Source organism: Dendropsophus ebraccatus, chromosome 1 (genome assembly GCF_027789765.1).
Source record: "Dendropsophus ebraccatus isolate aDenEbr1 chromosome 1, aDenEbr1.pat, whole genome shotgun sequence".
Lineage (NCBI taxonomy): Eukaryota > Metazoa > Chordata > Amphibia > Anura > Hylidae > Dendropsophus > Dendropsophus ebraccatus.
The window spans coordinates 2,450,651-2,477,682 of record NC_091454.1 but is presented as its reverse complement, the minus strand read 5'-3'; the positions used below and the strand labels follow the sequence as shown (position 1 = coordinate 2,477,682).

Below are 27,032 nucleotides of genomic sequence, written 5' to 3'. Positions count from 1 at the left end.
GCTGTCTCCTCTCTGTAGAGCGGCTCCTGTAGCGGGCTGTCTCCTCTCTGTAGAGCAGCTCCTATAGCAGGCTGTCTCCTCTCTGTAGAGCGGCTCCTGTAGCAGGCTGTCTCTTCTCTTTAGAGCGGCTCCTGTAGCAGGCTGTCTCCTCTCTGTAGAGCGGCTCCTGTACCAGGCTGTCTCCTCTCTGTAGAGCGGCTCTTGTAGCAGACTGTCTCCTCTCTGTAGAGCGGCTCTTATATCGGGCTGTCTCCTCTCTGTAGAGCGGCTCCTGTAGCAGGCTGTCTCCTCTCTGTAGAGCGGCTCCTGTAGCGGGCTGTCTCCTGTCTGTAGCTCCTGTAGCAGGCTGTCTCCTCTCTGTAGCTCCTGTAGCGGGCTGTCTCCTCTCTGTAGCTCCTGTAGCAGGCTGTCTCCTCTCTGTAGCTCCTGTAGCAGGCTGTCTCCTCTCTGTATAGCGGCTCCTGTAGCAGGCTGTCTCCTCTCTGTAGAGCGGCTCCTGTAGCGGGCTGTCTCCTCTCTGTAGAGCAGCTCCTATAGCAGGCTGTCTCCTCTCTGTAGAGCGGCTCCTGTAGCAGGCTGTCTCTCCTCTTTAGAGCGGCTCCTGTAGCAGGCTGTCTCCTCTCTGTAGAGCGGCTCCTGTACCAGGCTGTCTCCTCTCTGTAGAGCGGCTCTTGTAGCAGACTGTCTCCTCTCTGTAGAGCGGCTCTTATATCGGGCTGTCTCCTCTCTGTAGAGCGGCTCCTGTAGCAGGCTGTCTCCTCTCTGTAGAGCGGCTCCTGTAGCGGGCTGTCTCCTGTCTGTAGCTCCTGTAGCAGGCTGTCTCCTCTCTGTAGCTCCTGTAGCAGGCTGTCTCCTCTCTGTAGCTCCTGTAGCAGGCTGTCTCCTCTCTGTAGAGCGGCTCCTGTAGTAGGCTGTCTCCTCTCTCTAGCTCCTGTAGCGGGCTGTCTCCTCTCTGTAGGACGGCTCCTGTAGTGGGCTGTCTCCTCTCTGTAGCTCCTGTAGCGGGCAGTCTCCTCTCTGTAGCTCCTGTAGCGGGCTGTCTCCTCTCTGTAGAGCGGCTCCTGTAGCGGGCTGCCTCCTCTCTGTAGAGCGGCTCCTGTAGCAGGCTGTCTCCTCTCTGTAGCTCCTGTAGCGGGCTGTCTCCTCTCTGTAGAGCGGCTCCTGTAGCGGGCTGTCTCCTCTCTGTAGAGCAGCTCCTGTAGCAGGGTGTCTCCTCTCTGTAGAGCGGCTCCTGTAGCAGGCTGTCTCCTCTCTCTGTAGAGCGGCTCCTGTAGCAGGCTGTCTCCTCTCTGTAGCTCCTGTAGCAGGGTGTCTCCTCTCTGTAGCTCCTGTAGCAGGCTGTCTCCTCTCTGTAGAGCAGCTCCTGTAGCAGACTGTCTCCTCTCTGTAGAGTGGCTCCTGTAGCGGGCTGTCTCCTCTCTGTGTAGCGGCTCCTGTAGCAGGCTGTCTCCTCTCTGTAGAGCGGCTCCTGTAGCAGGCTGTCTCCTCTCTGTAGCTCCTGTAGCAGGCTGTCTCCTCTCTGTAGCTCCTGTAGCGGGCTGTCTCTTCTATCTGTAGAGCGGCTCCTGTAGCGGGCTGTCTCCTCTCTGTAGCTCCTGTAGCGGGCTGTCTCCTCTCTGTAGGACGGCTCCTGTAGCGGGCTGTCTTCTCTCTGTAGAGCGGCTCCTGTAGCAGGCTGTCTCCTCTCTTTAGAGTGGCTCCTGTAGCGGGCTGTCTCCTCTCTGTAGAGCGGCTCCTGTAGTGGGCTGTCTCGTCTCTGTAGAGCGGCTCCTGTAGCAGGCTGTCTCTTCTCTGTAGAGCAGCTCCTGTAGCGGGCTGTCTCCTCTCTATAGAGCGGCTCCTGTAGCGGGCTGTCTCCCCTCTGTATAGTAGCTCCTGTAGCGGGCTGTCTCCTCTCTGTAGAGAGGCTCCTGTAGCAGGCTGTCTCCTCTCTGTAGAGCGGCTCCTGTAGCAGGCTGCCTCCTCTCTGTAGAGCCGCTCCTGTAGCAGGCTGTCTCCTCTCTGTAGCTCCTGTAGCAGGCTGCCTCCTCTCTGTAGAGCCGCTCCTGTAGCAGGCTGTCTCCTCTCTGTAGCTCCTGTAGCGGGCTGTCTCCTCTCTGTAGCTCCTGTAGCAGGCTGTCTCCTCTTTGTAGCTCCTGTAGCGGGCTGTCTCCTCTCTTTAGCTCCTGTAGCGGGCTGTCTCCTCTCTTTAGCTCCTGTAGCGGGCTGTCTCCTCTCTGTAGCTCCTGTAGCAGGCTGTCTCCTCTCTGTAGCTCCTGTAGCAGGCTGTCTCCTCTCTGTAGAGCGGCTCCTGTAGTGGGCTGTCTCCTCTGTGTAGCTCCTGTAGCAGGCTGTCTCCTATCTGTAGCTCTTGTAGCGGGCTGTCTCCTCTCTATAGCTCCTGTAGCAGACTGTCTCCTCTCTGTAGCTCCTGTAGCGGGCTGTCTCCTCTCTGTAGAGCAGCTCCTGTAGCGGGCTGTCTCCTCTCTGTAGAGCGGCTCCTGTAGCAGGCTGTCTCCTCTCTGTAGAGCGGCTCCTGTAGCGGGCTGTCTCCTCTCTGTAGAGCGGCTCCTGTAGCAGGCTGTCTCCTCTCTGTAGAGCGGCTCCTGTAGCGGGCTGTCTCCTCTCTGTAGCTCCTGTAGCAGGCTGTCTCCTCTCTGTAGAGCGGCTCCTGTAGTGGGCTGTCTCCTCTGTGTAGCTCCTGTAGCGGGCTGTCTCCTCTCTGTAGCTCCTGTAGAAGGCTGTCTCCTCTCTGTAGAGCGGCTCCTGTAGCAGGCTGTCTCCTCTCTGTAGCTCCTGTAGCAGGCTGTCTCCTCTCTGTAGAGCGGCTCCTGTAGTGGGCTGTCTCCTCTCTGTAGCTCCTGTAGTGGGCTGTCTCCTCTCTGTAGCTCCTGTAGCAGGCTGTCTCCTCTCTGTAGAGCGGCTCCTGTAGCAGGCTGTCTCCTCTCTGTAGAGCGGCTCCTGTAGCAGGCTGTCTCCTCTCTGTAGAGCGGCTCCTGTAGCGGGCTGTCTCCTCTCTGTAGCTCCTGTAGCAGGCTGTCTCCTCTCTGTAGAGCGGCTCCTGTAGCAGGCTGTCTCCTCTCTGTAGAGCGGCTCCTGTAGCAGGCTGTCTCCTCTCTGTAGCTCCTGTAGCGGGCTGTCTCCTCTCTGTAGAGTGTCTCGTCTCTGTAGCTCCTGTAGCAGGGTGTCTCCTCTCTGTAGAGCGGCTCCTGTAGCGGGCTGTCTCCTCTCTGTAGCTCCTGTAGCGGGCTGTCTCCTCTCTGTAGCTCCTGTAGCGGGCTGTCTCCTCTCTGTAGCTCCTGTAGCAGGCTGTCTCCTCTCTGTAGCTCCTGTAGCGGGCTGTCTCCTCTCTGTAGAGCGGCTCCTGTAGTGGGCTGTCTCCTCTCTGTAGCTCCTGTAGCAGGCTGTCTCCTCTCTGTAGCTCCTGTAGCGGGCTGTCTCCTCTCTGTAGAGCGGCTCCTGTAGTGGGCTGTCTCCTCTCTGTAGCTCCTGTAGCAGGCTGTCTCCTCTCTGTAGCTCCTGTAGCGGGCTGTCTCCCCTCTGTAGAGCGGCTCCTGTAGCAGGCTGTCTCCTCTCTGTAGAGCGGCTCCTGTAGCAGGCTGTCTCCTCACTGTGTATCGGCTCCTGTAGCGGGCTGTCTTCTCTCTGTAGAGCGGCTCCTGTAGCGGGCTGTCTCCTCTCTGTAGAGCGGCTCCTGTAGCGGGCTGTCTCCTCTCTGTAGCTCCTGTAGCGGGCTGTCTCCTCTCTGTAGCTCCTGTAGCAGGCGGTCTCCTCTCTGTAGAGCGGCTCATGTAGCAGGCTGTCTCCTCTCTGTAGAGCGGCTCCTGTAGCAGGCTGTCTCCTCTCTGTAGCTCCTGTAGCGGGCTGTCTCCTCTCTGTAGAGTGTCTCGTCTCTGTAGCTTCTCCTAACACATGCCTGGATGGGGGCAGCTTGTTCCTCTTCTTCCGTTCCTGTAGATTTTGGTCCCACTCCTTTCTTATATCTGTAGATTCCTCCTATAACAGCGATGACCTCTGTTCCCCCATTGCAGTTTTTATTGCATTATGTTGAGTTTACCAATTCTGACCTTTTCTTTGCATTCGTAGTGACATTTTCCCCCTCTTCCAGGTCTTTCACAGCCGCCTTTCTATTCTCCATTGAGGTGCAAGTGACTATTGGATTTGGGGGGCGGATGATGACAGAAGAGTGCCCCCTAGCCATTAGCCTCCTGATTATACAAAACATTGTTGGTTTAATAGTCAATGCCGTGATGTTGGGCTGCATCTTCATGAAAACCGCGCAGTCCCACCGCCGGGCCGAGACCCTGATCTTCAGCCGCCATGCTGTCATAGCTGTTAGGAATGGAAAGCTTTGCCTCATGTTTCGTGTCGGGGACTTACGTAAGAGCATGATCATCAGTGCCTCGGTGAGGATTCAGGTGGTCAGAAAAACAGTCACTCCAGAGGGTGAGGTCATTCCCATTCATCAGATCGATGTTCCCGTGGACAACTCTATCGACAGCAACAACATTTTTCTGGTGGCGCCACTGATCATTTCTCATGTGATCGATAAAAGGAGTCCCTTGTATGAGGTCTGCGCCTCTGATCTGTCCACTCAGGACCTGGAGGTCATAGTCATCCTTGAGGGTGTGGTGGAGACCACAGGGATCACGACCCAGGCCCGGACCTCCTACACCACTGAGGAGATCCTGTGGGGTCAACGTTTTGTGTCAATTGTCTCGGAGGAGGAAGGAGTCTACTCTGTGGACTATTCCAAATTTGGCAATACAGTTAAAGTGGCCACTCCTCGCTGCAGTGCCCGGGAACTAGATGAGAAGCCCTCCATCCTAATCCAGACCCTCCAGAAAAGTGAGCTGTCCCACCAGAACTCCCTGAGGAAACGCAACTCCATGAGAAGGAACAACTCCATGCGACGCAACAACTCCATGCGACGCAACAACTCCGGACTTATTGTGCCCAAGGTGCAATTCATGGCTCCAGAACAGAACAAGTCATCAGGGGAGACAGGATAGGCAGAGGACGGTGGAATACCTCGCTCTTTCTGGGCCCTCCTCCACCTTCCTTTTGACTCCTCTATTCATCTCTGTTCTCCTGCCACCTTCCTCTGCCTCCTCCATCTTTCTCTACCCATCTCCTCCCTCTCTTCTTCTCTGCCTCCTTCTTCTCTCCTTCTCTGCCTCCTTCTTCTCTCCTCCTCTGCCTCCTTCTCTCCTCCTCCCTCTCTTCTTCTCTGCCTCCTTCTTCTCTCCTCCTCTGCCTCCTCCCTCTCTTCTTCTCTCCTCCTCTGCCTCCTTCTTCTCTCCTCCTCTGCCTCCTTCTTCTCTCCTCCTCTGCCTCCTTCTCTCCTCCTCCCTCTCTCCTCCTCTGCCTCCTTCTCTCCTCCTCCCTCTCTTCTTCTCTGCCTCCTTCTTCTCTCCTCCTCTGCCTCCTCCCTCTCTTCTTCTCTCCTCCTCTGCCTCCTTCTTCTCTCCTCCTCTGCCTCCTTCTCTCCTCCTCCCTCTCTCCTCCTCTGCCTCCTTCTCTCCTCCTCCCTCTCTTCTTCTCTGCCTCCTTCTTCTCTCCTCCTCTGCCTCCTTCTTCTCTCCTCCTCTGCCTCCTTCTTCTCTCCTCCTCTGCCTCCTCCTTCTCTCCTCCTCTGCCTCCTTCTTCTCTCCTCCTCTGCCTCCTTCTTCTCTCCTTCTCTGCCTCCTTCTTCTCTCCTCCTCTGCCTCCTTCTTCTCTCCTCCCCTGCCTCCGTCTTCTTTCTCTGTTTATTGCCTCTCGTACCTCCTGCATACTGTGAATAAAAGTCTTACTCAGAATTCTCTTGTGTCCATCCTTTATGGAACCCCCCACGGTGCTTGTTGCCTCTTGGGAGGTGTCCTTCTTGAATTATTTTTCAGATTCACTTTAGTTAGGACAGAAAATGTCTGTAGCAACTGGGAAACCATGAGGACAGAGGAGGATCAGCACAGGGGGGGGGGGGGGGGGGGGTGTTGGGATCAGCACAGAGTGTCAGGGCAGTCGGGGGGGGGGGGGTGTTGGGATCAGCACAGAGTGTCAGGGCAGTCGGGGGGGAGGGGGGTGTTGGGATCAGCACAGAGTGTCAGGGCAGTCGGGGGGGGGGGGTGTTGGGATCAGCACAGAGTGTCAGGGCAGTCGGGGGGGGGGGGTGTTGGGATCAGCACAGAGTGTCAGGGCAGTTGGGGTGGGGGGGTGTTGGGATCAGCACAGAGTGTCAGGGCAGTCGGGGGGGGGGGGGGGTGTTGGGATCAGCACAGAGTGTCAGGGCAGTCGGGGGGGGTGTTGGGATCAGCACAGAGTGTCAGGGCAGTCGAGGGGGGGGGGTGTTGGGATCAGCACAGAGTGTCAGGGCAGTCGGGGGGGGGTGTTGGGATCAGCACAGAGTGTCAGGGCAGTTGGGGTGGGGGGGTGTTGGGATCAGCACAGAGTGTCAGGGCAGTCGGGGGGGGGGGGTGTTGGGATCAGCACAGAGTGTCAGGGCAGTCGGGGTGGGGGGGTGTTGGGATCAGCACAGAGTGTCAGGGCAGTCGGGGGGGGGGTGTTGGGATCAGCACAGAGTGTCAGGGCAGTCGGGGGGGGAGGTGTTGGGATCAGCACAGAATGTCAGGGCAGTCGGGGGGGGGGGTGTTGGGATCAGCACAGAGTGTCAGGGCAGTCGGGGGGGGGGTGTTGGGATCAGCACAGAGTGTCAGGTCAGTCGGGGGGGGTGTTGGGATCAGCACAGAGTGTCAGGTCAGTCGGGGGGGGGTGTTGGGATCAGCACAGAGTGTCAGGGCAGTCGGTGGGGGGGAATGTTGGGATCAGCACAGAGTGTCAGGGCAGTCGGGGGGGGGGGTGTTGGGATCAGCACAGAGTGTCAGGGCAGTCGGGGGGGGGGGGTGTTGGGATTAGCACAGAGTGTCAGGGCAGTCGGGGGGGGGGGTGTTGGGATCAGCACAGAGTGTCAGGGCAGTCGGGGGGGGGGGTGTTGGGATCAGCACAGAGTGTCAGGGCAGTCGGGGTGGGGGGGGGGTGTTGGGATCAGCACAGAGTGTCAGGTCAGTCGGGGGGGGGGTGTTGGGATCAGCACAGAGTGTCAGGGCAGTCGGGGGGGGGGGGGTGTTGGGATCAGCACAGAGTGTCAGGGCAGTCGGGGGGGGGATGTTGGGATCAGCACAGAGTGTCAGGGCAGTCGGGGGGGGTGTTGGGATCAGCACAGAGTGTCAGGGCAGTCGGGGTGGGGGGGGTGTTGGGATCATCACAGAGTGTCAGGTCAGTCGGGGGGGGGGGTGTTGGGATCAGCACAGAGTGTCAGGGCAGTCGGGGTGGGGGTGGGGGTGTTGGGATCAGCACAGAGTGTCAGGGCAGTCGGGGGGGGGGGTTGTCAGGGCAGTTGGGGTGGGGGGGTGTTGGGATCAGCACAGAGTGTCAGGGCAGTCGGGGGGGGGTGTTGGGATCAGCACAGAGTGTCAGGGCAGTCGGGGGGGGGTGTTGGGATCAGCACAGAGTGTCAGGGCAGTCGGGGGGGGGGGTGTTGGGATCAGCACAGAGTGTCAGGGCAGTCGGGGGGGGTGTTGGGATCAGCACAGAGTGTCAGGGCAGTTGGGGTGGGGGGGTGTTGGGATCAGCACAGAGTGTCAGGGCAGTCGGGGGGGGGGGTGTTGGGATCAGCACAGAGTGTCAGGGCAGTCGGGGGGGGGGGGGTGTTGGGATCAGCACAGAATGTCAGGGCAGTCGGGGTGGGGGGGTGTTGGGATCAGCACAGAGTGTCAGGGCAGTCGGCGGGGGTGTTGGGATCAGCACAGAGTGTCAGGGCAGTCGGGGGGGGGGGTGTTGGGATCAGCACAGAGTGTCAGGGCAGTCGGGGGGGGTGTTGGGATCAGCACAGAGTGTCAGGGCAGTCGGGGGGGGTGTTGGGATCAGCACAGAGTGTCAGGGCAGTCGGGGGGGGTGTTGGGATCAGCACAGAGTGTCAGGGCAGTCGGGGGGGGTGTTGGGATCAGCACAGAGTGTCAGGGCAGTCGGGGGGGTGTTGGGATCAGCACAGAGTGTCAGGGCAGTCGGGGGGGGGGGGGGTGTTGGGATCAGCACAGAGTGTCAGGGCAGTCGGGGGGGGGGGGTGTTGGGATCAGCACAGAGTGTCAGGGCAGTCGGGGTGGGGGGTGTTGGGATCAGCACAGAGTGTCAGGGCAGTCGGGGGGGGGGGGTGTTGGGATCAGCACAGAGTGTCAGGGCAGTCAGGGGGGGGGGTGTTGGGATCAGCACAGAGTGTCAGGTCAGTCGGTGGGGGGGAATGTTGGGATCAGCACAGAGTGTCAGGGCAGTCGGGGGGGGGGTGTTGGGATCAGCACAGAGTGTCAGGGCAGTCGGGGGGGGGGGGTGTTGGGATTAGCACAGAGTGTCAGGGCAGTTGGGGTGGGGGGGGGGTGTTGGGATCAGCACAGAGTGTCAGGGCAGTCGGGGGGGGGGGGGGTGTTGGGATCAGCACAGAGTGTCAGGGCAGTCGGGGTGGGGGGGTGTTGGGATCAGCACAGAGTGTCAGGGCAGTCGGGGGGGGGGGTGTTGGGATCAGCACAGAGTGTCAGGGCAGTCGGGGTGGGGGGGTGTTGGATCAGCACAGAGTGTCAGGGCAGTCGGGGGGGGGGGGGGGTGTTGGGATCAGCACAGAGTGTCAGGGCAGTCGGGGGGGTGTTGGGATCAGCACAGAGTGTCAGGTCAGTCGGGGGGGGTGTTGGGATCAGCACAGAGTGTCAGGTCAGTCGGGGGGGGGGGGGGGTGTTGGGATCAGCACAGAGTGTCAGGGCAGTCGGGGGGGGGGTGTTGGGATCAGCACAGAGTGTCAGGGCAGTCGGGGGGGGGGTGTTGGGATCAGCACAGAGTGTCAGGGCAGTCGGGGTGGGGGATGGGGGGCGGTGGTGTTGGGATCAGCACAGAGTGTCAGGGCAGTCGGGGGGGGGTGTTGGGATCAGCACAGAGTGTCAGGGCAGTCGGGGTGGGGGGGGTGTTGGGATCATCACAGAGTGTCAGGTCAGTCGGGGGGGGGGGGGTGTTGGGATCAGCACAGAGTGTCAGGCAGTCGGGGTGGGGGGGGGGGTGTTGGGATCAGCACAGAGTGTCAGGGCAGTCGGGGGGGGGGTGTCAGGGCAGTTGGGGTGGGGGGGTGTTGGGATCAGCACAGAGTGTCAGGCAGTCGGATGGGGGGGGGTGTTGGGATCAGCACAGAGTGTCAGGGCAGTCGGGGGGGGGGGGGTGTTGGGATCAGCACAGAGTTGTCAGGGCAGTCGGGGGGGGGGGGGTTGGGATCAGCACAGAGTGTCAGGGCAGTCGGGGGGGTGTTGGGATCAGCACAGAGTTCAGGGCAGTTGGTGGTGGGGGGTGTTTGGGATCAGCACAGAGTGTCAGGGCAGTCGGGGGGGGGGGTGTTGGGATTCAGCACAGAGTGTCAGGGCAAGTCGGGGGGGGGGGGGTGTTGGGATCAGCACAGAGTGTCAGGGCAGTCGGGGGGGGGGGTGTTGGGATCAGCACAGAGTGTCAGGGCAGTCGGCGGGGGTGTTGGGATCAGCACAGAGTGTCAGGGCAGTCGGGGGTGGGGGGTGTTGGGCATCAGCACAGAGTGTCAGGGCAGTCGGGGTGTTGGGATCAGCACAGAGTGTCAGGGCAGTTGGGGTGGGGGGTGTTTGGGATCAGCACAGAGTGTCAGGGCAGTCGGGGGGGGGGTGTTGGGATCAGCACAGAGTGTCAGGGCAGTTCGGGGGGGGGGGGTGTTGGGATCAGCACAGAGTGTCAGGGCAGGTGGGGGGGGGGGGTGTTGGGATCAGCACAGAGTGTCAGGGCAGTGGGGGGGGGGGGGGTGTTGGGATCAGCACAGAGTGTCAGGTCAGTCGGGGGGGGGTGTTGGGATCAGCACAGAGTGTCAGGTCAGTCGGGGGGGGGGGTGTTGGGATCAGCACAGAGTGTCAGGGCAGTCGGTGGGGGGGGAATGTTGGGATCAGCACAGAGTGTCAGGGCAGTCGGGGGGGGGGTGTTGGGATCAGCACAGAGTGTCAGGGCAGTCGGGGGGGGGGGGTGTTGGGATCAGCACAGAGTGTCAGGGCAGTCGGGGGGGGGGGTGTTGGGATCAGCACAGAGTGTCAGGGCAGTCGGGGGGGGGTGTTGGGATCAGCACAGAGTGTCAGGGCAGTTGGGGTGGGGGGGTGTTGGGATCAGCACAGAGTGTCAGGGCAGTCGGGGGGGGGGGGTGTTGGGATCAGCACAGAGTGTCAGGGCAGTCGGGGGGGGGGGGGGTGTTGTGGATCATGCACAGAAGTCAGGGCAGTCGGGTGGGGGGTGTTGGATCAGCACAGAGTGTCAGGGCAGTCGGGGGGGGGGTGTTGGATCAGCACAGCTGTCAGGGCAGTCGGGGGGGGGGTGTGGGATCAGCACAGAGTGTCAGGGCAGTCGGGGGGGGGGGGGTGTTGGGATCAGCACAGCGTGTCAGGGCAGTCGGGGGGGGGGGGGTGTTGGGATCAGCACAGAGTGTCAGGGCAGTCGGGGGGGGGGGTGTTGGATCAGCACAGAGTGTCAGGGCAGTCGGGGTGGGGGGGTGTGGGATCAGCACAGAGTGTCAGGGCAGTCGGGTGTGGGGGTGTTGGGATCAGCACAGAGTGTCAGGGCAGTCGGGGGGGTGGGGTGTTGGGATCAGCACAGAGTGTCAGGTCAGTCGGGGTGGGGGGGTGTTGGATCAGCACAGAGTGTCAGGTCAGTCGTGGGGGGGGTGTGGGATCAGCACAGAGTGTCAGGGCAGTCGGGGTGGGGGTGGGGTGTTGGGATCAGCACAGAGTGTCAGGGCAGTCGGGGGGGGGGGTGTTGGGATCAGCACAGAGTGTCAGGGCAGTCGGGGTGGGGGGGGTGTTGGGATCATCACAGAGTGTCAGGGCAGTCGGGGTGGGGGTGGGGGTGTTGGGATCAGCACAGAGTGTCAGGGCAGTCGGGGGGGGGGAGGTGTCAGGGCAGTTGGGGTGGGGGGGTGTTGGGATCAGCACAGAGTGTCAGGGCAGTCGGGGGGGGGGTGTTGGGATCAGCACAGAGTGTCAGGGCAGTCGGGGGGGGGGGGGTGTTGGGATCAGCACAGAGTGTCAGGGCAGTCGGGGGGGGGGGTGTTGGGATCAGCACAGAGTGTCAGGGCAGTTGGGGTGGGGGGGTGTTGGGATCAGCACAGAGTGTCAGGGCAGTCGGGGGGGGGGGGGGTGTTGGGATCAGCACAGAGTGTCAGGGCAGTCGGGGGGGGGGTTGGGATCAGCACAGAGTGTCAGGGCAGTTGGGGGGGGGGGTGTTGGGATCAGCACAGAAGTGTCAGGGCAGTCGGGGGGGGGGGGGTGTTGGGATCAGCACAGATTTTCAGGGCAGTCGGGGGGGGGGGGGTGTTGGGATCAGCACAGAGTGTCAGGGCCGTCGGGGGGGGGGGTGTTGCGGATCAGCACAGAGTGTCAGGGCAGTCGGGGGGGGGGGGGGTGTTGGGATCAGCACAGAGTGTCAGGGCACTCGGGGGGGGGGGGGGTGTTGGGATCAGCACAGAGTGTCAGGGCCAGTCGGGGTCGGGGGGGGGTGTTGGGATCAGCACAGAGTGTCAAGGGGCAGTTGGGATTGGGGGGGGTGTTGGATCAGCACAGAGTGGTCAGGTCAGTCTGGCGGGGGGGGGTGTTGGGATCAGCAAAGAGTGTCAGGGCATCGGGGGCGAGAGGGTGTTGGGATCAGCACAGAGTGTCAGGGCAGTTCGGGGTGGGCTGGGGTGTCTGGGCACTCAGCACAGAGTGTCAGGGCAGTTGGGGTCGGGGGGTGTTGGGATCAGCACAGAATGTCAGGGCAGTCGGGGTGGGGGTGTTGGGATCAGCACAGAGTGTCAGGTCAGTCGGGGGGGGGTGTTGGGATCAGCACAGAGTGTCAGGGCAGTCGGGGGGGGTGTTGGGATCAGCACAGAGTGTCAGGGCAGTCGGGGGGGGGGGTGTTGGGATCAGCACAGAGTGTCAGGGCAGTCGGGGGGGGGGGGTGTTGGGATCAGCACAGAGTGTCAGGGCAGTCGGGTGGGGTGGGGGTGTTGGGATCAGCACAGAGTGTCAGGGCAGTTGGGGTGGGGGGTGTTGGGATCAGCACAGAGTGTCAGGGCAGTCGGGGGGGGGGGTGTTGGGATCAGCACAGAGTGTCAGGGCAGTCGGGGGGGAGGGGGGTTTTGGGATCAGCGCAGAGTGTCAGGGCAGTTGGGGTGGGGGGGTGTTGGGATCAGCACAGAGTGTCAGGGCAGTCGGGGGGGGGGGGCTGTTGGGATCAGCACAGAATGTCAGGGCAGTCGGGGTGGGGGTGTTGGGATCAGCACAGAGTGTCAGGTCAGTCGGGGGGGGGGTGTTGGGATCAGCACAGAGTGTCAGGGCAGTCGGGGGGGGTGTTGGGATCAGCACAGAGTGTCAGGGCAGTCGGGGGGGGGGGGGTTGGGATCAGCACAGAGTGTCAGGGCAGTCGGGGGGGGGGGGTGTTGGGATCAGCACAGAGTGTCAGGGCAGTCGGGGTGGGGTGGGGGTGTTGGGATCAGCACAGAGTGTCAGGGCAGTTGGGGTGGGGGGGTGTTGGGATCAGCACAGAGTGTCAGGGCAGTTGGGGTGGGGGGGGGTTGGGATCAGCACAGAGTGTCAGGGCAGTTGGGGGGGGGGGTGTTGGGATCAGCGCAGAGTGTCAGGGCAGTCGGGGGGGGGGGGTGTTGGGATCAGCGCAGAGGGTCGGGGCAGTCGGGGGGGGGGGTGTTGGGATCAGCACAGAGCTGTCAGGGCCAGCTCGGGCGTGGGGACTGGGTGTACGGGAGGGTTGTTCGGGATCAGCACAGCGTGTCAGGGCAGTGGGCCGTGCGACGTGGGTGTTGGGATCAGCACAGCAGTGTCAGGGCAGTCGTGGGGGGGGGGTGTCTGGGATCCAGCACAGAGTCGTCAGTGCAGTCGGGGGTGGGGATAATTGAGAGGGGTGGCTGTTGGGATCCCCAAACCAGACACAGAGTGCTTCAGGGCAGTCACGGGGGGTGGGGTTGCTTGGGAATCAGCACGATGCGTTCCGAGGGCTAGCTCGGGGGGGTGGGGTGTGGTGTTGGCTCAGCACAGCAGTGTCGAGGGCAGTCTGGGGGGGGGGGTGTTGGATCAGCACAGTAGTAGTCAAGGGCAAGTTCGGGGGGGGGAGGCGTGTTGAGGATCAGCAACAGGAGTGTCAGGGCAGTTCGGGGTGGGGGGGGGGGTGTGGGATCAGCACAGAGTGTCAGGTCAGTCGGGGGGGGGGTGTTTGGGATCAGCACAGAGTGTCAGGGCAGTCGGGGGGGGGGGGGTGTTGGGATCAGCACAGAGTGTCAGGGCAGTCGGGTGGGCTGGTGTTGGGATCAGCACAGAGTGTCAGGGCAGTCGGGCGGTGGGGGGGTGTTGGGATCAGCACAGAGTGTCAGGGCAGTCGGGGTGGGGGTGGGGGTGTTGGGATCAGCACAGAGTGTCAGGTCAGTCGGGGGGGGGTGTTGGGATCAGCACAGAGTGTCAGGGCAGTCGGGGGAGGGGTGTTGGGATCAGCACAGAGTGTCAGGGCAGTCGGGGGGGGGTGTTGGGATCAGCACAGAATGTCAGGGCAGTCGGGGTGGGGGGGTGTTGGGATCAGCCAGAGTGTCAGGGCAGTGGCGGGGGGTGTTGGGATCAGCACAGAGTGTCAGGGGGCAGTTGGGCGGTGGGGGGGTGTTGGGATCAGCACAGAGTGTCAGGGCAGTCGGGGGGGGGGTGTTGGGATCAGCGCCAGAGTGTCAGGGCAGTCGGGGGGGGGGGGGTGTTGGGATCAGCACAGAGTGTCAGGGCAGTCGGGGGCCTGTGGGGGGTGTTGGGATCAGCACAGAGTGTCAGGGCAGTTGGGGTGGGGGGGGTGTTGGGATCAGCACAGAGTGTCAGGGCAGTCGGGGGGGGGTGTTGGGATCAGCGCAGAGTGTCAGGGCAGTCGGGGGGGGGGGTGTTGGGATCAGCACAGAGTGTCAGGGCAGTCGGGGTGGGGGGGTGTTGGGATCAGCACAGAGTGTCAGGGCAGTCGGGGGGGGGGGTGTTGGGATCAGCACAGAGTGTCAGGGCAGTTGGGGTGGGGGGTGTTGGGATCAGCACAGAGTGTCAGGGCAGTCGGGGGGGGTGTGGGATCAGCACAGAGTGTCAGGGCAGTCGGGGGGGGGGGGGTGTTGGGATCAGCACAGAGTGTCAGGGCAGTCGGGGGGGGGGTGTTGGGATCAGCACAGAGTGTCAGGGCAGTCGGGGGGGGGGGTGTTGGGATCAGCACAGGGGGGGGGTGTTGGGATCAGCACAGGGGGGGGGGGTGTTGGGATCAGCTCAGTGCAGCAGGACAGACGGGATCGGCTCTCGGTCAGGACGCCAGAGATCTCCTTATTAGGAGAATTCATCAGAGCCTGGAACGTCTCTCACTACATTAACCCTCGATGGCTTCTTCATAGCTCGTTTTTCTTCACGTTATATGGAGGGAAAATTCCTGGTGCTCACACACAGCATATCCCCCCCTCCCCACCACCATGATGGAGAGAACTGTACAGAACATATCCCCCCCTCCCCACCACCATGATGGAGAGAACTGTACAGAACATATCCCCACCACCACCATGATGGAGAGAACTGTACAGAACATATCCCCCCCACCCCCACCATGATGGAGAGAACTGTACAGAACATATCCCCCCCTCCCCACCACCATGATGGAGAGAACTGTACAGAACATATCCCCACCTCCACCATGATGGAGAGAACTGTACAGAACATATCCCTCCCCACCACCATGATGGAGAGAACTGTACAGAACATATCCCCCCCCTCCCCACCACCATGATGGAGAGAACTGTACAGAACATATCCCTCCCCCCACCATGATGGAGAGAACTGTACAGAACATATCCCTCCCCACCACCATGATGGAGAGAACTGTACAGAACATATCCCCACCACCACCATGATGGAGAGAACTGTACAGAACATATCCCTCCCCCCACCATGATGGAGAGAACTGTACAGAACATATCCCCCCCTCCCCACCACCATGATGGAGAGAACTGTACAGAACATATCCCTCCCCACCACCATGATGGAGAGAACTGTACAGAACATATCCCCCCCCTCCCCACCACCATGATGGAGAGAACTGTACAGAACATATCCCTCCCCCCACCATGATGGAGAGAACTGTACAGAACATATCCCTCCCCACCACCATGATGGAGAGAACTGTACAGAACATATCCCTCCCCCCACCATGATGGAGAGAACTGTACAGAACATATCCCCACCCCCACCATGATGGAGAGAACTGTACAGAACATATCCCTCCCCCCACCATGATGGAGAGAACTGTACAGAACATATCCCTCCCCCACCATGATGGAGAGAACTGTACAGAACATATCCCTCCCCCCACCATGATGGAGAGAACTGTACAGAACATATCCCTCCCCCACCATGATGGAGAGAACTGTACAGAACATATCCCCACCCCCACCATGATGGAGAGAACTGTACAGAACATATCCCTCCCCCCACCATGATGGAGAGAACTGTACAGAACATATCCCTCCCCACCACCATGATGGAGAGAACTGTACAGAACATATCCCCCCTCCCCACCACCATGATGGAGAGAACTGTACAGAACATATCCCTCCCCCCACCATGATGGAGAGAACTGTACAGAACATATCCCTCCCCCCACCATGATGGAGAGAACTGTACAGAACATATCCCTCCCCCCACCATGATGGAGAGAACTGTACAGAACATACAGCCCTACACTATATTCAAGGAATTACATGGCACGAGATATTGGCAGGGTGTCGCCTCCACGGTTCAAAATGTTTACTCCATTCAGTTGGAACAATCTCCCCTAGTCTTCCTTCTGGGTTACGTGGAGGATCTAGAGCTGCCCAACCCTGAAAAACTTGCCGTTGCCCGGATATTGTTCATGGCAAGGAAATTGATAGCTGAGACCTGGCTCGACCAGGAACCCCCGACACTTACAGCCCTGAAAGCCAAAGTTAATTGGCTCATAGCTAATGATAAATACGTGAGGAGGTCGAAACGTCGCATCTCTTGTATTTATTGTACTGTATGGAATAAATCACTTTGTTACCACCTATGCTGGTGTGCTGAGGAATATCTGGACATAATGATAAATACGCCTATGAGAAGCGGGAGGCAATGAAAAAATTCTAAAAGATTTGGGCTCGCTGGCTACTCCAGGCCTGGCACCTTTGTCACTTACAAGAGGCAGGACCGCTCCCTCCGAGGTGGCCCAATCATAAACATACGCGGGATTCCGGGGATTACGGACCTTTTTGTTATGTGTCTGGATTGTGGACACAGAGACTCTTCTCCCAATAATAGTTTTATTACATTCTACTCTTCCTATTTGCTGGACTCTTTACACAACAAGCCGGATATTGCCAATACGGTTTATGCTTTGTTCACTGTTCTTTTTTTTTGTATTCATGCGGATTGGACCTGTGTGCTGTCCATCCCCGTAGTTGTTCTTTCTCTTGGGTTAAAAAAGGGAAAAGCTAATAAAATATTACTTTGATTAAAAAAAAGGAATTACATGGCACCTATATTTAGTGACCATAAGGGGTAGCTGCCAACATTTGAACATTTTATGCAGGGACACTATGGCGTTGACAACAAGGGGTGTGGCCTATTGTGGTTGTTGTCTTGGTGGGGCATGGCTTATTGTAGGTGTGGCTTGTCACCAGTGTTTTTTATCCCCAGAATTTTCCAGTTAGAATTTTACAGTTAAAACAACGCAAAAGCAGCATTACACACCCCAGTATCAGGTCCCCAGTATATTATACACCCCAGTATCAGGTCCCCAGTATATAACACAACCCAGTATCAGGTCCTCAGTATATTACACACCCCAGTATATAACACACCCCAGTATCAGGTCCCCAGTATATTACACACCCCAGTGTAAGGTCTCCAGTATATTACACACCCCAGTGTAAGGTCTCCAGTATATTACACACACCAGTTCAAGGTCCCCAGTATATTACACACCCCAGTATATTATACACCCCAGTATATTACACACGCCAGTATCAGGTCCCCAGTATATAACACACCCCAGTATCAGGTCCCCAGTATATTACACACCCCAGTGTAAGGTCTCCAGTATATTACACACCCCAGTGTAAGGTCTCCAGTATATTACACACCCCAGTGTAAGGTCTCCAGTATATTACACACCCCAGTATATTATACACCCCAGTATATTACACACGCTAGTATCAGGTCCCCAGTATATAACACACCCCAGTATCAGGTCCCCAGTATATTACACACCCCAGTGTAAGGTCTCCAGTATATTACACACCCCAGTGTAAGGTCTCAAGTATATTACACACCCCAGTGTAAGGTCTCCAGTATATTACACATCCCAGTGTAAGGTCTCCAGTATATTACACAACCCAGTATATTATACACCCCAGTATATTACACACGCCAGTATCAGGTCCCCAGTATATAACACACCCCAGTATCAGGTCCCCAGTATATTACACACCCCAGTGTAAGGTCTCCAGTATATTACACACCCCAGTGTAAGGTCTCCAGTATATTACACACCCCAGTGTAAGGTCTCCAGTATATTACACACACGTGTAAGGTCCCCAGTATATTACACACCCCAGTATATTATACACCCCAGTATATTACACATGCCAGTATCAGGTCCCCAGTATATAACACACCCCAGTATCAGGTCCCCAGTATATTACACACCCCAGTGTAAGGTCTCCAGTATATTACACACCCATGTGTAAGGTCTCCAGTATATTACACACCCCAGTGTAAGGTCTCCAGTATATTACACACCCCAGTGTAAGGTCTCCAGTATATTACACACACCAGTGTAAGGTCCCCAGTATAATACACACAGCAGCATACAGTCTGTAGCCCAGAGATAGCACTCTACTGACTGTGTATACTGGTAGTTTGTGCCCATATGAAGCAGATGCACCCCATATCATCATACTACTACTACCCCTTCATCATCCTGCCCTCCATCATCATTCTACCACCCCTTCATCCTCCTGCCCCTCAATCATCATACTACTTCCCATTAATCATCATACTATAACCCCTTCATTATCCTGCCCCTCAATGATCATAGTACTACCCCTTCATCCTCCTGCTCCTCCATCATCATACTACTACCTCCTTCATATTCCTGCCCCACCATAATCATACTACTACCCCCTTCATCATCCTTTTGCCCCTTCATTATACTACTACTACCCCCTTCATACTCCCACCCCACCATAATCATACTACTACCACCTTCATCCTCTTGCTCCTCCATTATCATACTAGTATCCCCTTAATTCTCCTGCTCCTTCATCATCATACTACTACCCCCTTTATCCTCTTGCTCCTCCATTCTCATACTACTACCCCCTTTATCCTCCTGCTCCTCCATCATCATACTACTACCCCCTTCATCCTCCTGCTCCAAAATCATACTACTACCCCCTTCATCCTCCTGCTCCTTTATCATCATACTACTACCCCCTTCATCCTTCTGCTCCTTTATCATCATACTACTACCCCCTTCATCCTCCTGCTCCTTTATCATCATACTACTACCCCCTTCATCCACTTGCTCCTTTATCATCATACTACTACCCTCTTCATCCTCCTGCTCCTCCATCCTCATACTACTACCCCCTTTATCCTCCTGCTACTCAATACTACTACCCCCTTCATCCCCCTACTCCCTTATCATCGTACTACTACCCCTTCATCCTCCAGCTCTTTTATCATACTACTACCCTCTTTATCCTCCTGCTCCTCCATCCTCATACTACCACCCCCTTCATATTCATGTCCCTTCGTCACCATCATACTACTACCCCCTTCATCCTCCTGCTCCTCCATGATACTACCATCTTCATCCTCCTGCTCTTTTATTATACTACTACCCCCTTTATCCTCCTGCCCCTTCATCATCATACTATTACCCCCTTCATCCTCCTGCCCCTTCATCATCATATTATTACCCCCTTCATCCTCCTGCCCCTCCATCATCATACTACTACCCCCTTTATCCTCCTGCCCCTTCATCATCATATTATTACCCCCTTCATCCTCCTGCCCCTCCATCATCATACTACTACCCCCTTCATCCTCCTGCCCCTCCATCATCATACTACTACCCCCTTCATCCTCCTGCCCCTCCATCATCATATTATTACCCCCTTCATCCTCCTGCCCCTCCATCATCATATTATTACCCCCTTCATCCTCCTGCCCCTCCATCATCATACTACTACCCCCTTCATCCTCCTGCCCCTCCATCATCATACTACTACCCCCTTCATCCTCCTGCCCCTCCATCATCATACTACTACCCCCTTCATCCTCCTGCCCCTCCATCATCATACTACTACCCCCTTCATCCTCCTGCCCCTCCATCATCATACTACTACCCCCTTCATCCTCCTGCCCCTCCATCATCATACTACTACCCCCTTCATCCTCCTGCCCCTCCATCATCATATTATTACCCCCTTCATCCTCCTGCCCCTCCATCATCATATTATTACCCCCTTCATCCTCCTGCCCCTCCATCATCCTACCACTACCCCCTTCATCTGTAATTAAAACAAAAAGAGCAGAGATACTTAAAGGAGACCTGTCACCCCCCGCGCCGGGGTGACAGGCTCCCGACCCCCAGATAGATCCCCTTATACTTACCTCATGTCGCTGAGTCCCGCTGCCGGAGCTGGTCCCGGGACGGAGATATCCCGGTGAGAAGCCGGCGCGCGTGCTGTGGAGGTGAGTCCAGCGTCCATAGAGAATGAATGGAGCCGTGCGCGCGCAGCAGAGAGGAGTCCGGCTTCATTCATTCTCTATGGACGCTGGACTCATCTCCACAGCACGCGCGCCGACTTCTCACTGGGATATCTCCGTCCCGGCGACATGAGGTAAGTATAAGGGGATCTATCTGGGGGTGGGGAGCCTGACACGCCGGCGCGGGGGGTGACAGGTCCTCTTTAAAAAAGAAACAGTAACCGGCACTACTGGATCCGACCTTCTGTACTTATTATGGGGTGGCCTATAATGGGGGGATGAGTTTAGAACTGAGAAACAAATGGGGGGCTCGCTTCTACCATGAATGCCGTCAGCTTTTATAGACATCAATGGAATAAAGAGAAATTGTAGAGGGCACTCACCATTAAAAACTTTTATCAAAATCTTCTTAAAGTGCCATAGCCGGTTGGGCGTGGAGAGGGACGCCAGATCCTTCTAATCTATGGGTTTTTATATGTTTTTTTATTCTGTTTGTTGTTGCATTTATGTCTCTCATGGGGATATATAAACCCTGACACATTAGCAACAATAGTGTCTGTAGAAGTATACTTACACCTCACGATCCACCTGTCACACTGCCACGCTGATTGGAAGCATCTGGCGTCCCTTTCCACGTTCGTCCTGCTATGGCACTTTAGGGTGCGTTCACACGTAACGGATCCGCAGCGGATTTCTCGCTGCGAATTTTAAGACAATTCTGAGTAAAGATGAAATTTTTTAATGGTGAGTGCCCTCTACAATTTTTTCTTTTTTCCTTGAAAATAAAAAGCTATGCTAAACTCACCTGTATGGTTCCTCTAGTGCCCCTTGTGGCTGGAGGCAGATACTGCTGGTAGCCACAAGAGATACAGTCACAGTGGGAGTTTATGGTTCCCTGCTGTGTCAGTACACTGTTAGCTATGAGCACTCATTAATGCTTATAGCTAAAGGCATGGGGGCGGGACTTACCGGGACATGCCTGCCCCCATATCACACAGACTACTCAAATTACCCCTCTCTCTCCATATACTCCAGACTGCCCCATATACCCCTCTCTCACAGCCTGCCCCATATAGCCCTCTCTCACAGCCTGCTCCATATAGCCCTCTCTCACAGCCTGATACCATATAGCCCTCTCTCACAGCCTGATACCATATAGCCCTCTCTCACAGCCTGCTCCATATAGCCCTCTCTCACAGCCTGCTCCATATAGCTCTCTCTCACAGCCTGATACCATATAGCCCTCTCTCACAGCCTGCTCCATATAGCCCTCTCTCACAGCCTGCTCCATATAGCCCTCTCTCACAGCCTGCTCCATATAGCCCTCTCTCACAGCCTGCTCCATATAGCCCTCTCTCACAGCCTGCTCCATATAGCCCTCTCTCACAGCCTGATACCATATAGCCCTCTCTCACAGCCTGCTCCATATAGCCCTCTCTCACAGCCTGCTCCATATAGCCCTCTCTCACAGCCTGCCCCATATAGCCCTCTCTCACAGCCTGATACCATATAGCCCTCTCTCACAGCCTGCTCCATATAGCCCTCTCTCACAGCCTGCCCCATATACCCCTCTCTCACAGCCTGCTCCATATAGCCCTCTCTCACAGCCTGCTCCATATAGCCCTCTCTCACAGCCTGATACCATATAGCCCTCTCTCACAGCCTGCCCCATATAGCCCTCTCTCACAGCCTGATACCATATAGCCCTCTCCCCCAGCCTGCTCCATATAGCCCTCTCTCACAGCCTGCCCCATATAGCCCTCTCTCACAGCCTGATACCATATAGCCCTCTCTCACAGCCTGCTCCATATAGCCCTCTCTCACAGCCTGATACCATATAGCCCTCTCTCACAGCCTGATCCCATATAGCCCTCTCTCACAGCCTGATACCATATAGCCCTCTCTCACAGCCTGATACCATATAGCCCTCTCTCACAGCCTGATACCTTATAGCCCTCTCTCACAGCCTGCTCCATATAGCCCTCTCTCACAGCCTGATACCATATAGCCCTCTCTCACAGCCTGCCCCATATAGCCCTCTCTCACAGCCTGATACCATATAGCCCTCTCTCACAGCCTGCTCCATATAGCCCTCTCTCACAGCCTGCTCCATATAGCCCTCTCTCACAGCCTGCTCCATATAGCCCTCTCTCACAGCCTGATACCATATAGCCCTCTCTCACAGCCTGCCCCATATAGCCCTCTCTTAAAGCCTGCTCCATATAGCCCTCTCTCACAGCCTGCTCCATATAGCCCTCTCTCACAGACTGATACCATATAGCCCTCTCTCACAGCCTGCCCCATATAGCCCTCTCTCACAGCCTGCTCCATATAGCCCTCTCTCACAGCCTGCTCCATATAGCCCTCTCTCACAGCCTGCCCCATATAGCCCTCTCTCACAGCCTGCTTCATATACCCCTCTCTCACAGACTGCCCCATATAGCACTCTCTCACAGCCTGATACCATATAGCCCTCTCTCACAGCCTGCCCCATATAGCCCTCTCTCACAGCCTGATACCATATAGCCCTCTCTCTCACAGCCTGATACCATATAGCCCTCTCTCACAGCCTGATACCATATACCCCTCTCTCACAGCCTGCCCCATATAGCCCTCTCTCACAGCCTGCCCCATATAGCCCTCTCTCACAGCCTGCCCCATATAGCCCTCTCTCACAGCCTGCTCCATATAGCCCTCTCTCACAGCCTGCCCCATATAGCCCTCTCTTAAAGCCTGCTCCATATAGCCCTCTCTCACAGCCTGCTCCATATAGCCCTCTCTCACAGCCTGATACCATATAGCCCTCTCTCACAGCCTGCCCCATATAGCCCTCTCTCACAGCCTGATACCATATATCCCTCTCTCACAGCCTGCCCCATATAGCCCTCTCTCACAGACTGCCCCATATAGCCCTCTCTCACAGCCTGATACCATATAGCCCTCTCTCACAGACTGATACCATATAGCCCTCTCTCACAGCCTGCTCCATATAGCCCTCTCTCACAGCCTGCTCCATATAGCCCTCTCTCACAGCCTGATACCATATAGCCCTCTCTCACAGACTGCTCCATATAGCCCTCTCTCACAGCCTGCCCCATATAGCCCTCTCTCACAGCCTGCCCCATATAGCCCTCTCTCACAGCCTGCTCCATATAGCCCTCTCTCACAGCCTGCCCCATATAGCCCGCTCTCACAGCCTGCTCCATATAGCCCTCTCTAACAGCCTGATACCATATAGCCCTCTCTCACAGCCTGCTCCATATAGCCCTCTCTCACAGCCTGATACCATATAGCCCTCTCTCACAGACTGCCCCATATAGCCCTCTCTCACAGCCTGCCCCATATAGCCCTCTCTCACAGCCTGCTCCATATAGCCCTCTCTCACAGCCTGCTCCATATAGCCCTCTCTCACAGCCTGATACCATATAGTCCTCTCTCACAGCCTGCTCCATATAGCCCTCTCTCACAGCCTGCTCCATATAGCCCTCTCTCACAGCCTGCTCCATATAGCCCTCTCTCACAGCCTGATACCATATAGCCCTCTCTCACAGACTGCCCCATATAGCCCTCTCTCACAGCCTGATACCATATAGCCCTCTCTCACAGCCTGATACCATATAGCCCTCTCTCACAGCCTGCCCCATATAGCCCTCTCTCACAGCCTGATACCATATAGCCCTCTCTCACAGCCTGATACCATATAGCCCTCTCTCACAGCCTGCTCCATATAGCCCTCTCTCACAGCCTGCTCCATATAGCCCTCTCTCACAGACTGCCCCATATAGCCCTCTCTCACAGCCTGATACCATATAGCCCTCTCTCACAGCCTGATACCATATAGCCCTCTCTCACAGCCTGCTCCATATAGCCCTCTCTCACAGCCTGATACCATATAGCCCTCTCTCACAGCCTGCTCCATATAGCCCTCTCTCACAGCCTGCCCCATATAGCCCTCTCTCACAGCCTGCTCCTTATAGCCCTCTCTAACAGCCTGCTCCATATAGCCCTCTCTCACAGCCTGCTCCATATAGCCCTCTCTCACAGCCTGCTCCATATAGCCCTCTCTCACAGCCTGCTCCATATAGCCCTCTCTCACAGCCTGCTCCATATAGCCCTCTCTCACAGCCTGATACCATATAGCCCTCTCTTACAGACTGCCCCATATAGCCCTCTCTCACAGCCTGATACCATATAGCCCTCTCTCACAGCCTGCTCCATATAGCCCTCTCTCACAGCCTGCTCCATATAGCCCTCTCTCACAGCCTGCCCCATATAGCCCTCTCTCACAGCCTGCTCCATATAGCCCTCTCTCACAGCCTGCTCCATATACCCCTCTCTCACAGCCTGATACCATATAGCCCTCTCTCACAGCCTGATACCATATAGCCCTCTCTCACAGCCTGCTCTATATAGCCCTCTCTCACAGCCTGCTCCATATAGCCCTCTCTCACAGTCTGATACCATATAGCCCTCTCTCACAGCCTGCTCCATATAGCCCTCTCTCACAGTCTGATACCATATAGCCCTCTCTCACAGCCTGCTCCATATAGCCCTCTCTCACAGCCTGATACCATATAGCCCTCTCTCACAGCCTGATACCATATAGCCCTCTCTCACAGCCTGCCCCATATAGCCCTCTCTCACAGCCTGATACCATATAGCCCTCTCTCACAGCCTGATACCATATAGCCCTCTCTCACAGCCTGCTCCATATAGCCCTCTCTCACAGCCTGATACCATATAGCCCTCTCTCACAGCCTGCTCCATATAGCCCTCTCTCACAGCCTGATACCATATAGCCCTCTCTCACAGCCTGCTCCATATAGCCCTCTCTCACAGCCTGATACCATATAGCCCTCTCTCACAGCCTGCTCCATATAGCCCTCTCTCACAGCCTGCTTCATATAGCCCTCTCTCACAGCCTGCTCCATATAGCCCTCTCTCACAGCCTGCTCCATATAGCCCTCTCTCACAGCCTGCCCCATATAGCCCTCTCTCACAGCCTGCTCCATATAGCCCTCTCTCACAGCCTGCTCCATATAGCCCTCTCTCACAGCCTGCTCCATATAGCCCTCTCTCACAGCCTGCTCCATATAGCCCTCTCTCACAGCCTGCTCCATATAGCCCTCTCTCACAGCCTGATACCATATAGCCCTCTCTCACAGTCTGCCCCATATAGCCCTCTCTCACAGCCTGCTCCATATAGCCCTCTCTCACAGCCTGCTCCATATGGCCCTCTCTCACAGCCTGCTCCATATAGCCCTCTCTCACAGCCTGCCCCATATAGCCCTCTCTCACAGCCTGCCCCATATAGCCCTCTCTCACAGCTTGCTCCATATAGCCCTCTCTCACAGCCTGATACCATATAGCCCTCTCTCACAGCCTGCTCCATATAGCCCTCTCTCACAGCCTGATACCATATAGCCCTCTCTCACAGCCTGATACCATATAGCCCTCTCTCACAGCCTGCTCCATATAGCCCTCTCTCACAGCCTGCCCCATATAGCCCTCTCTCACAGCCTGCTCCATATAGCCCTCTCTCTCACAGCCTGATACCATATAGCCCTCTCTCACAGCCTGATACCATATAGCCCTCTTATACAGACTGCTCCTTATACTCCTCTCTCTCTTAGACTGCTCCATATAGCCCCCTCTCACAGACTGCTATATATAGCCCTCTCACACAGACTGCTCCATATACCCTACTTATTATGCGCTCCTCATGTCACAGACCGCTCCTTATATCACACAGACTGCTCCTCTTGCCCTCCTCATATGACACAGATGGCTCCCCACATCACACAGGCTGCTCCTTATGTCACACAGACTGCTCCTCATATCATACCATATAGCCCTCTCTCACAGCCTGCTCCATATAGCCCTCTCTCACAGCCTGCTCCATATAGCCCTCTCTCACAGCCTGCCCCATATAGCCCTCTCTCACAGCCTGCTCCATATAGCCCTCTCTCACAGCCTGATACCATATAGCCCTCTCTCACAGCCTGCTCCATATAGCCCTCTCTCACAGCCTGCCCCATATAGCCCTCTCTCACAGCCTGCCCCATATAGCCCTCTCTCACAGCCTGCCCCATATAGCCCTCTCTCACAGCCTGCTCCATATAGCCCTCTCTCAAAGCCTGCTCCATATAGCCCTCTCTCACAGCCTGCTCCATATAGCCCTCTCTCACAGCCTGATACCATATAGCCCTCTCTCACAGCCTGATACCATATAGCCCTCTCTCACAGCCTGCTCCATATAGCCCTCTCTCACAGCCTGATACCATATAGCCCTCTCTTACAGCCTGATACCATATAGCCCTCTCTCACAGCCTGCTCCATATAGCCCTCTCTCACAGCCTGCTCCATATAGCCCTCTCTCACAGCCTGCTCCATATAGCCCTCTCTCACAGCCTGCCCCATATACCCCTCTCTCACAGCCTGCTCCATATAGCCCTCTCTCACAGCCTGCCCCATATAGCCCTCTCTCACAGCCTGCTCCATATAGCCCTCTCTCACAGCCTGATACCATATAGCCCTCTCTTACAGCCTGCCCCATATAGCCCTCTCTCACAGCCTGCTCCATATAGCCCTCTCTCACAGCCTGCTCCATATAGCCCTCTCTCACAGCCTGATACCATATAGCCCTCTCTCACAGCCTGCTCCATATAGCCCTCTCTCACAGCCTGCTCCATATAGCCCTCTCTCACAGCCTGCCCCATATAGCCCTCTCTCACAGCCTGATACCATATAGCCCTCTCTCACAGCCTGCTCCATATAGCCCTCTCTCACAGCCTGCCCCATATAGCCCTCTCTCACAGCCTGATACTATATAGCCCTCTCTCACAGCCTGATACCATATAGCCCTCTCTCTCACAGCCTGATACCATATAGCCCTCTCTCACAGCCTGCTCCATATAGCCCTCTCTCACAGCCTGCTCCATATAGCCCTCTCTCACAGCCTGCCCCATATAGCCCTCTCTCACAGCCTGATACCATATAGCCCTCTCTCACAGCCTGATACCATATAGCCCTCTCTCACAGCCTGATACCATATAGCCCTCTCTCACAGCCTGCTCCATATAGCCCTCTCTCACAGCCTGCTCCATATAGCCCTCTCTCACAGCCTGATACCATATAGCCCTCTCTCACAGCCTGCTCCATATAGCCCTCTCTCACAGCCTGCCCCATATAGCCCTCTCTCAC

At 56.7% G+C, this 27,032-nt stretch overlaps 1 protein-coding gene across 1 annotated transcript in view; it reads left to right on the top strand.

Moving 5' to 3' along the window:
- KCNJ8 (potassium inwardly rectifying channel subfamily J member 8) overlaps positions 1-5,780 on the top strand; it is a 29,283-nt gene extending 23,503 nt beyond the window's left edge. The window contains exon 3 of the mRNA XM_069963734.1: positions 4,088-5,780. Coding sequence (XP_069819835.1) covers positions 4,088-4,991 — 904 coding nt within the window. The 3' untranslated portion in view covers positions 4,992-5,780. The remainder of the gene's footprint in view (positions 1-4,087) is intronic.
- Positions 5,781-27,032: the final 21,252 nt, after the last annotated feature.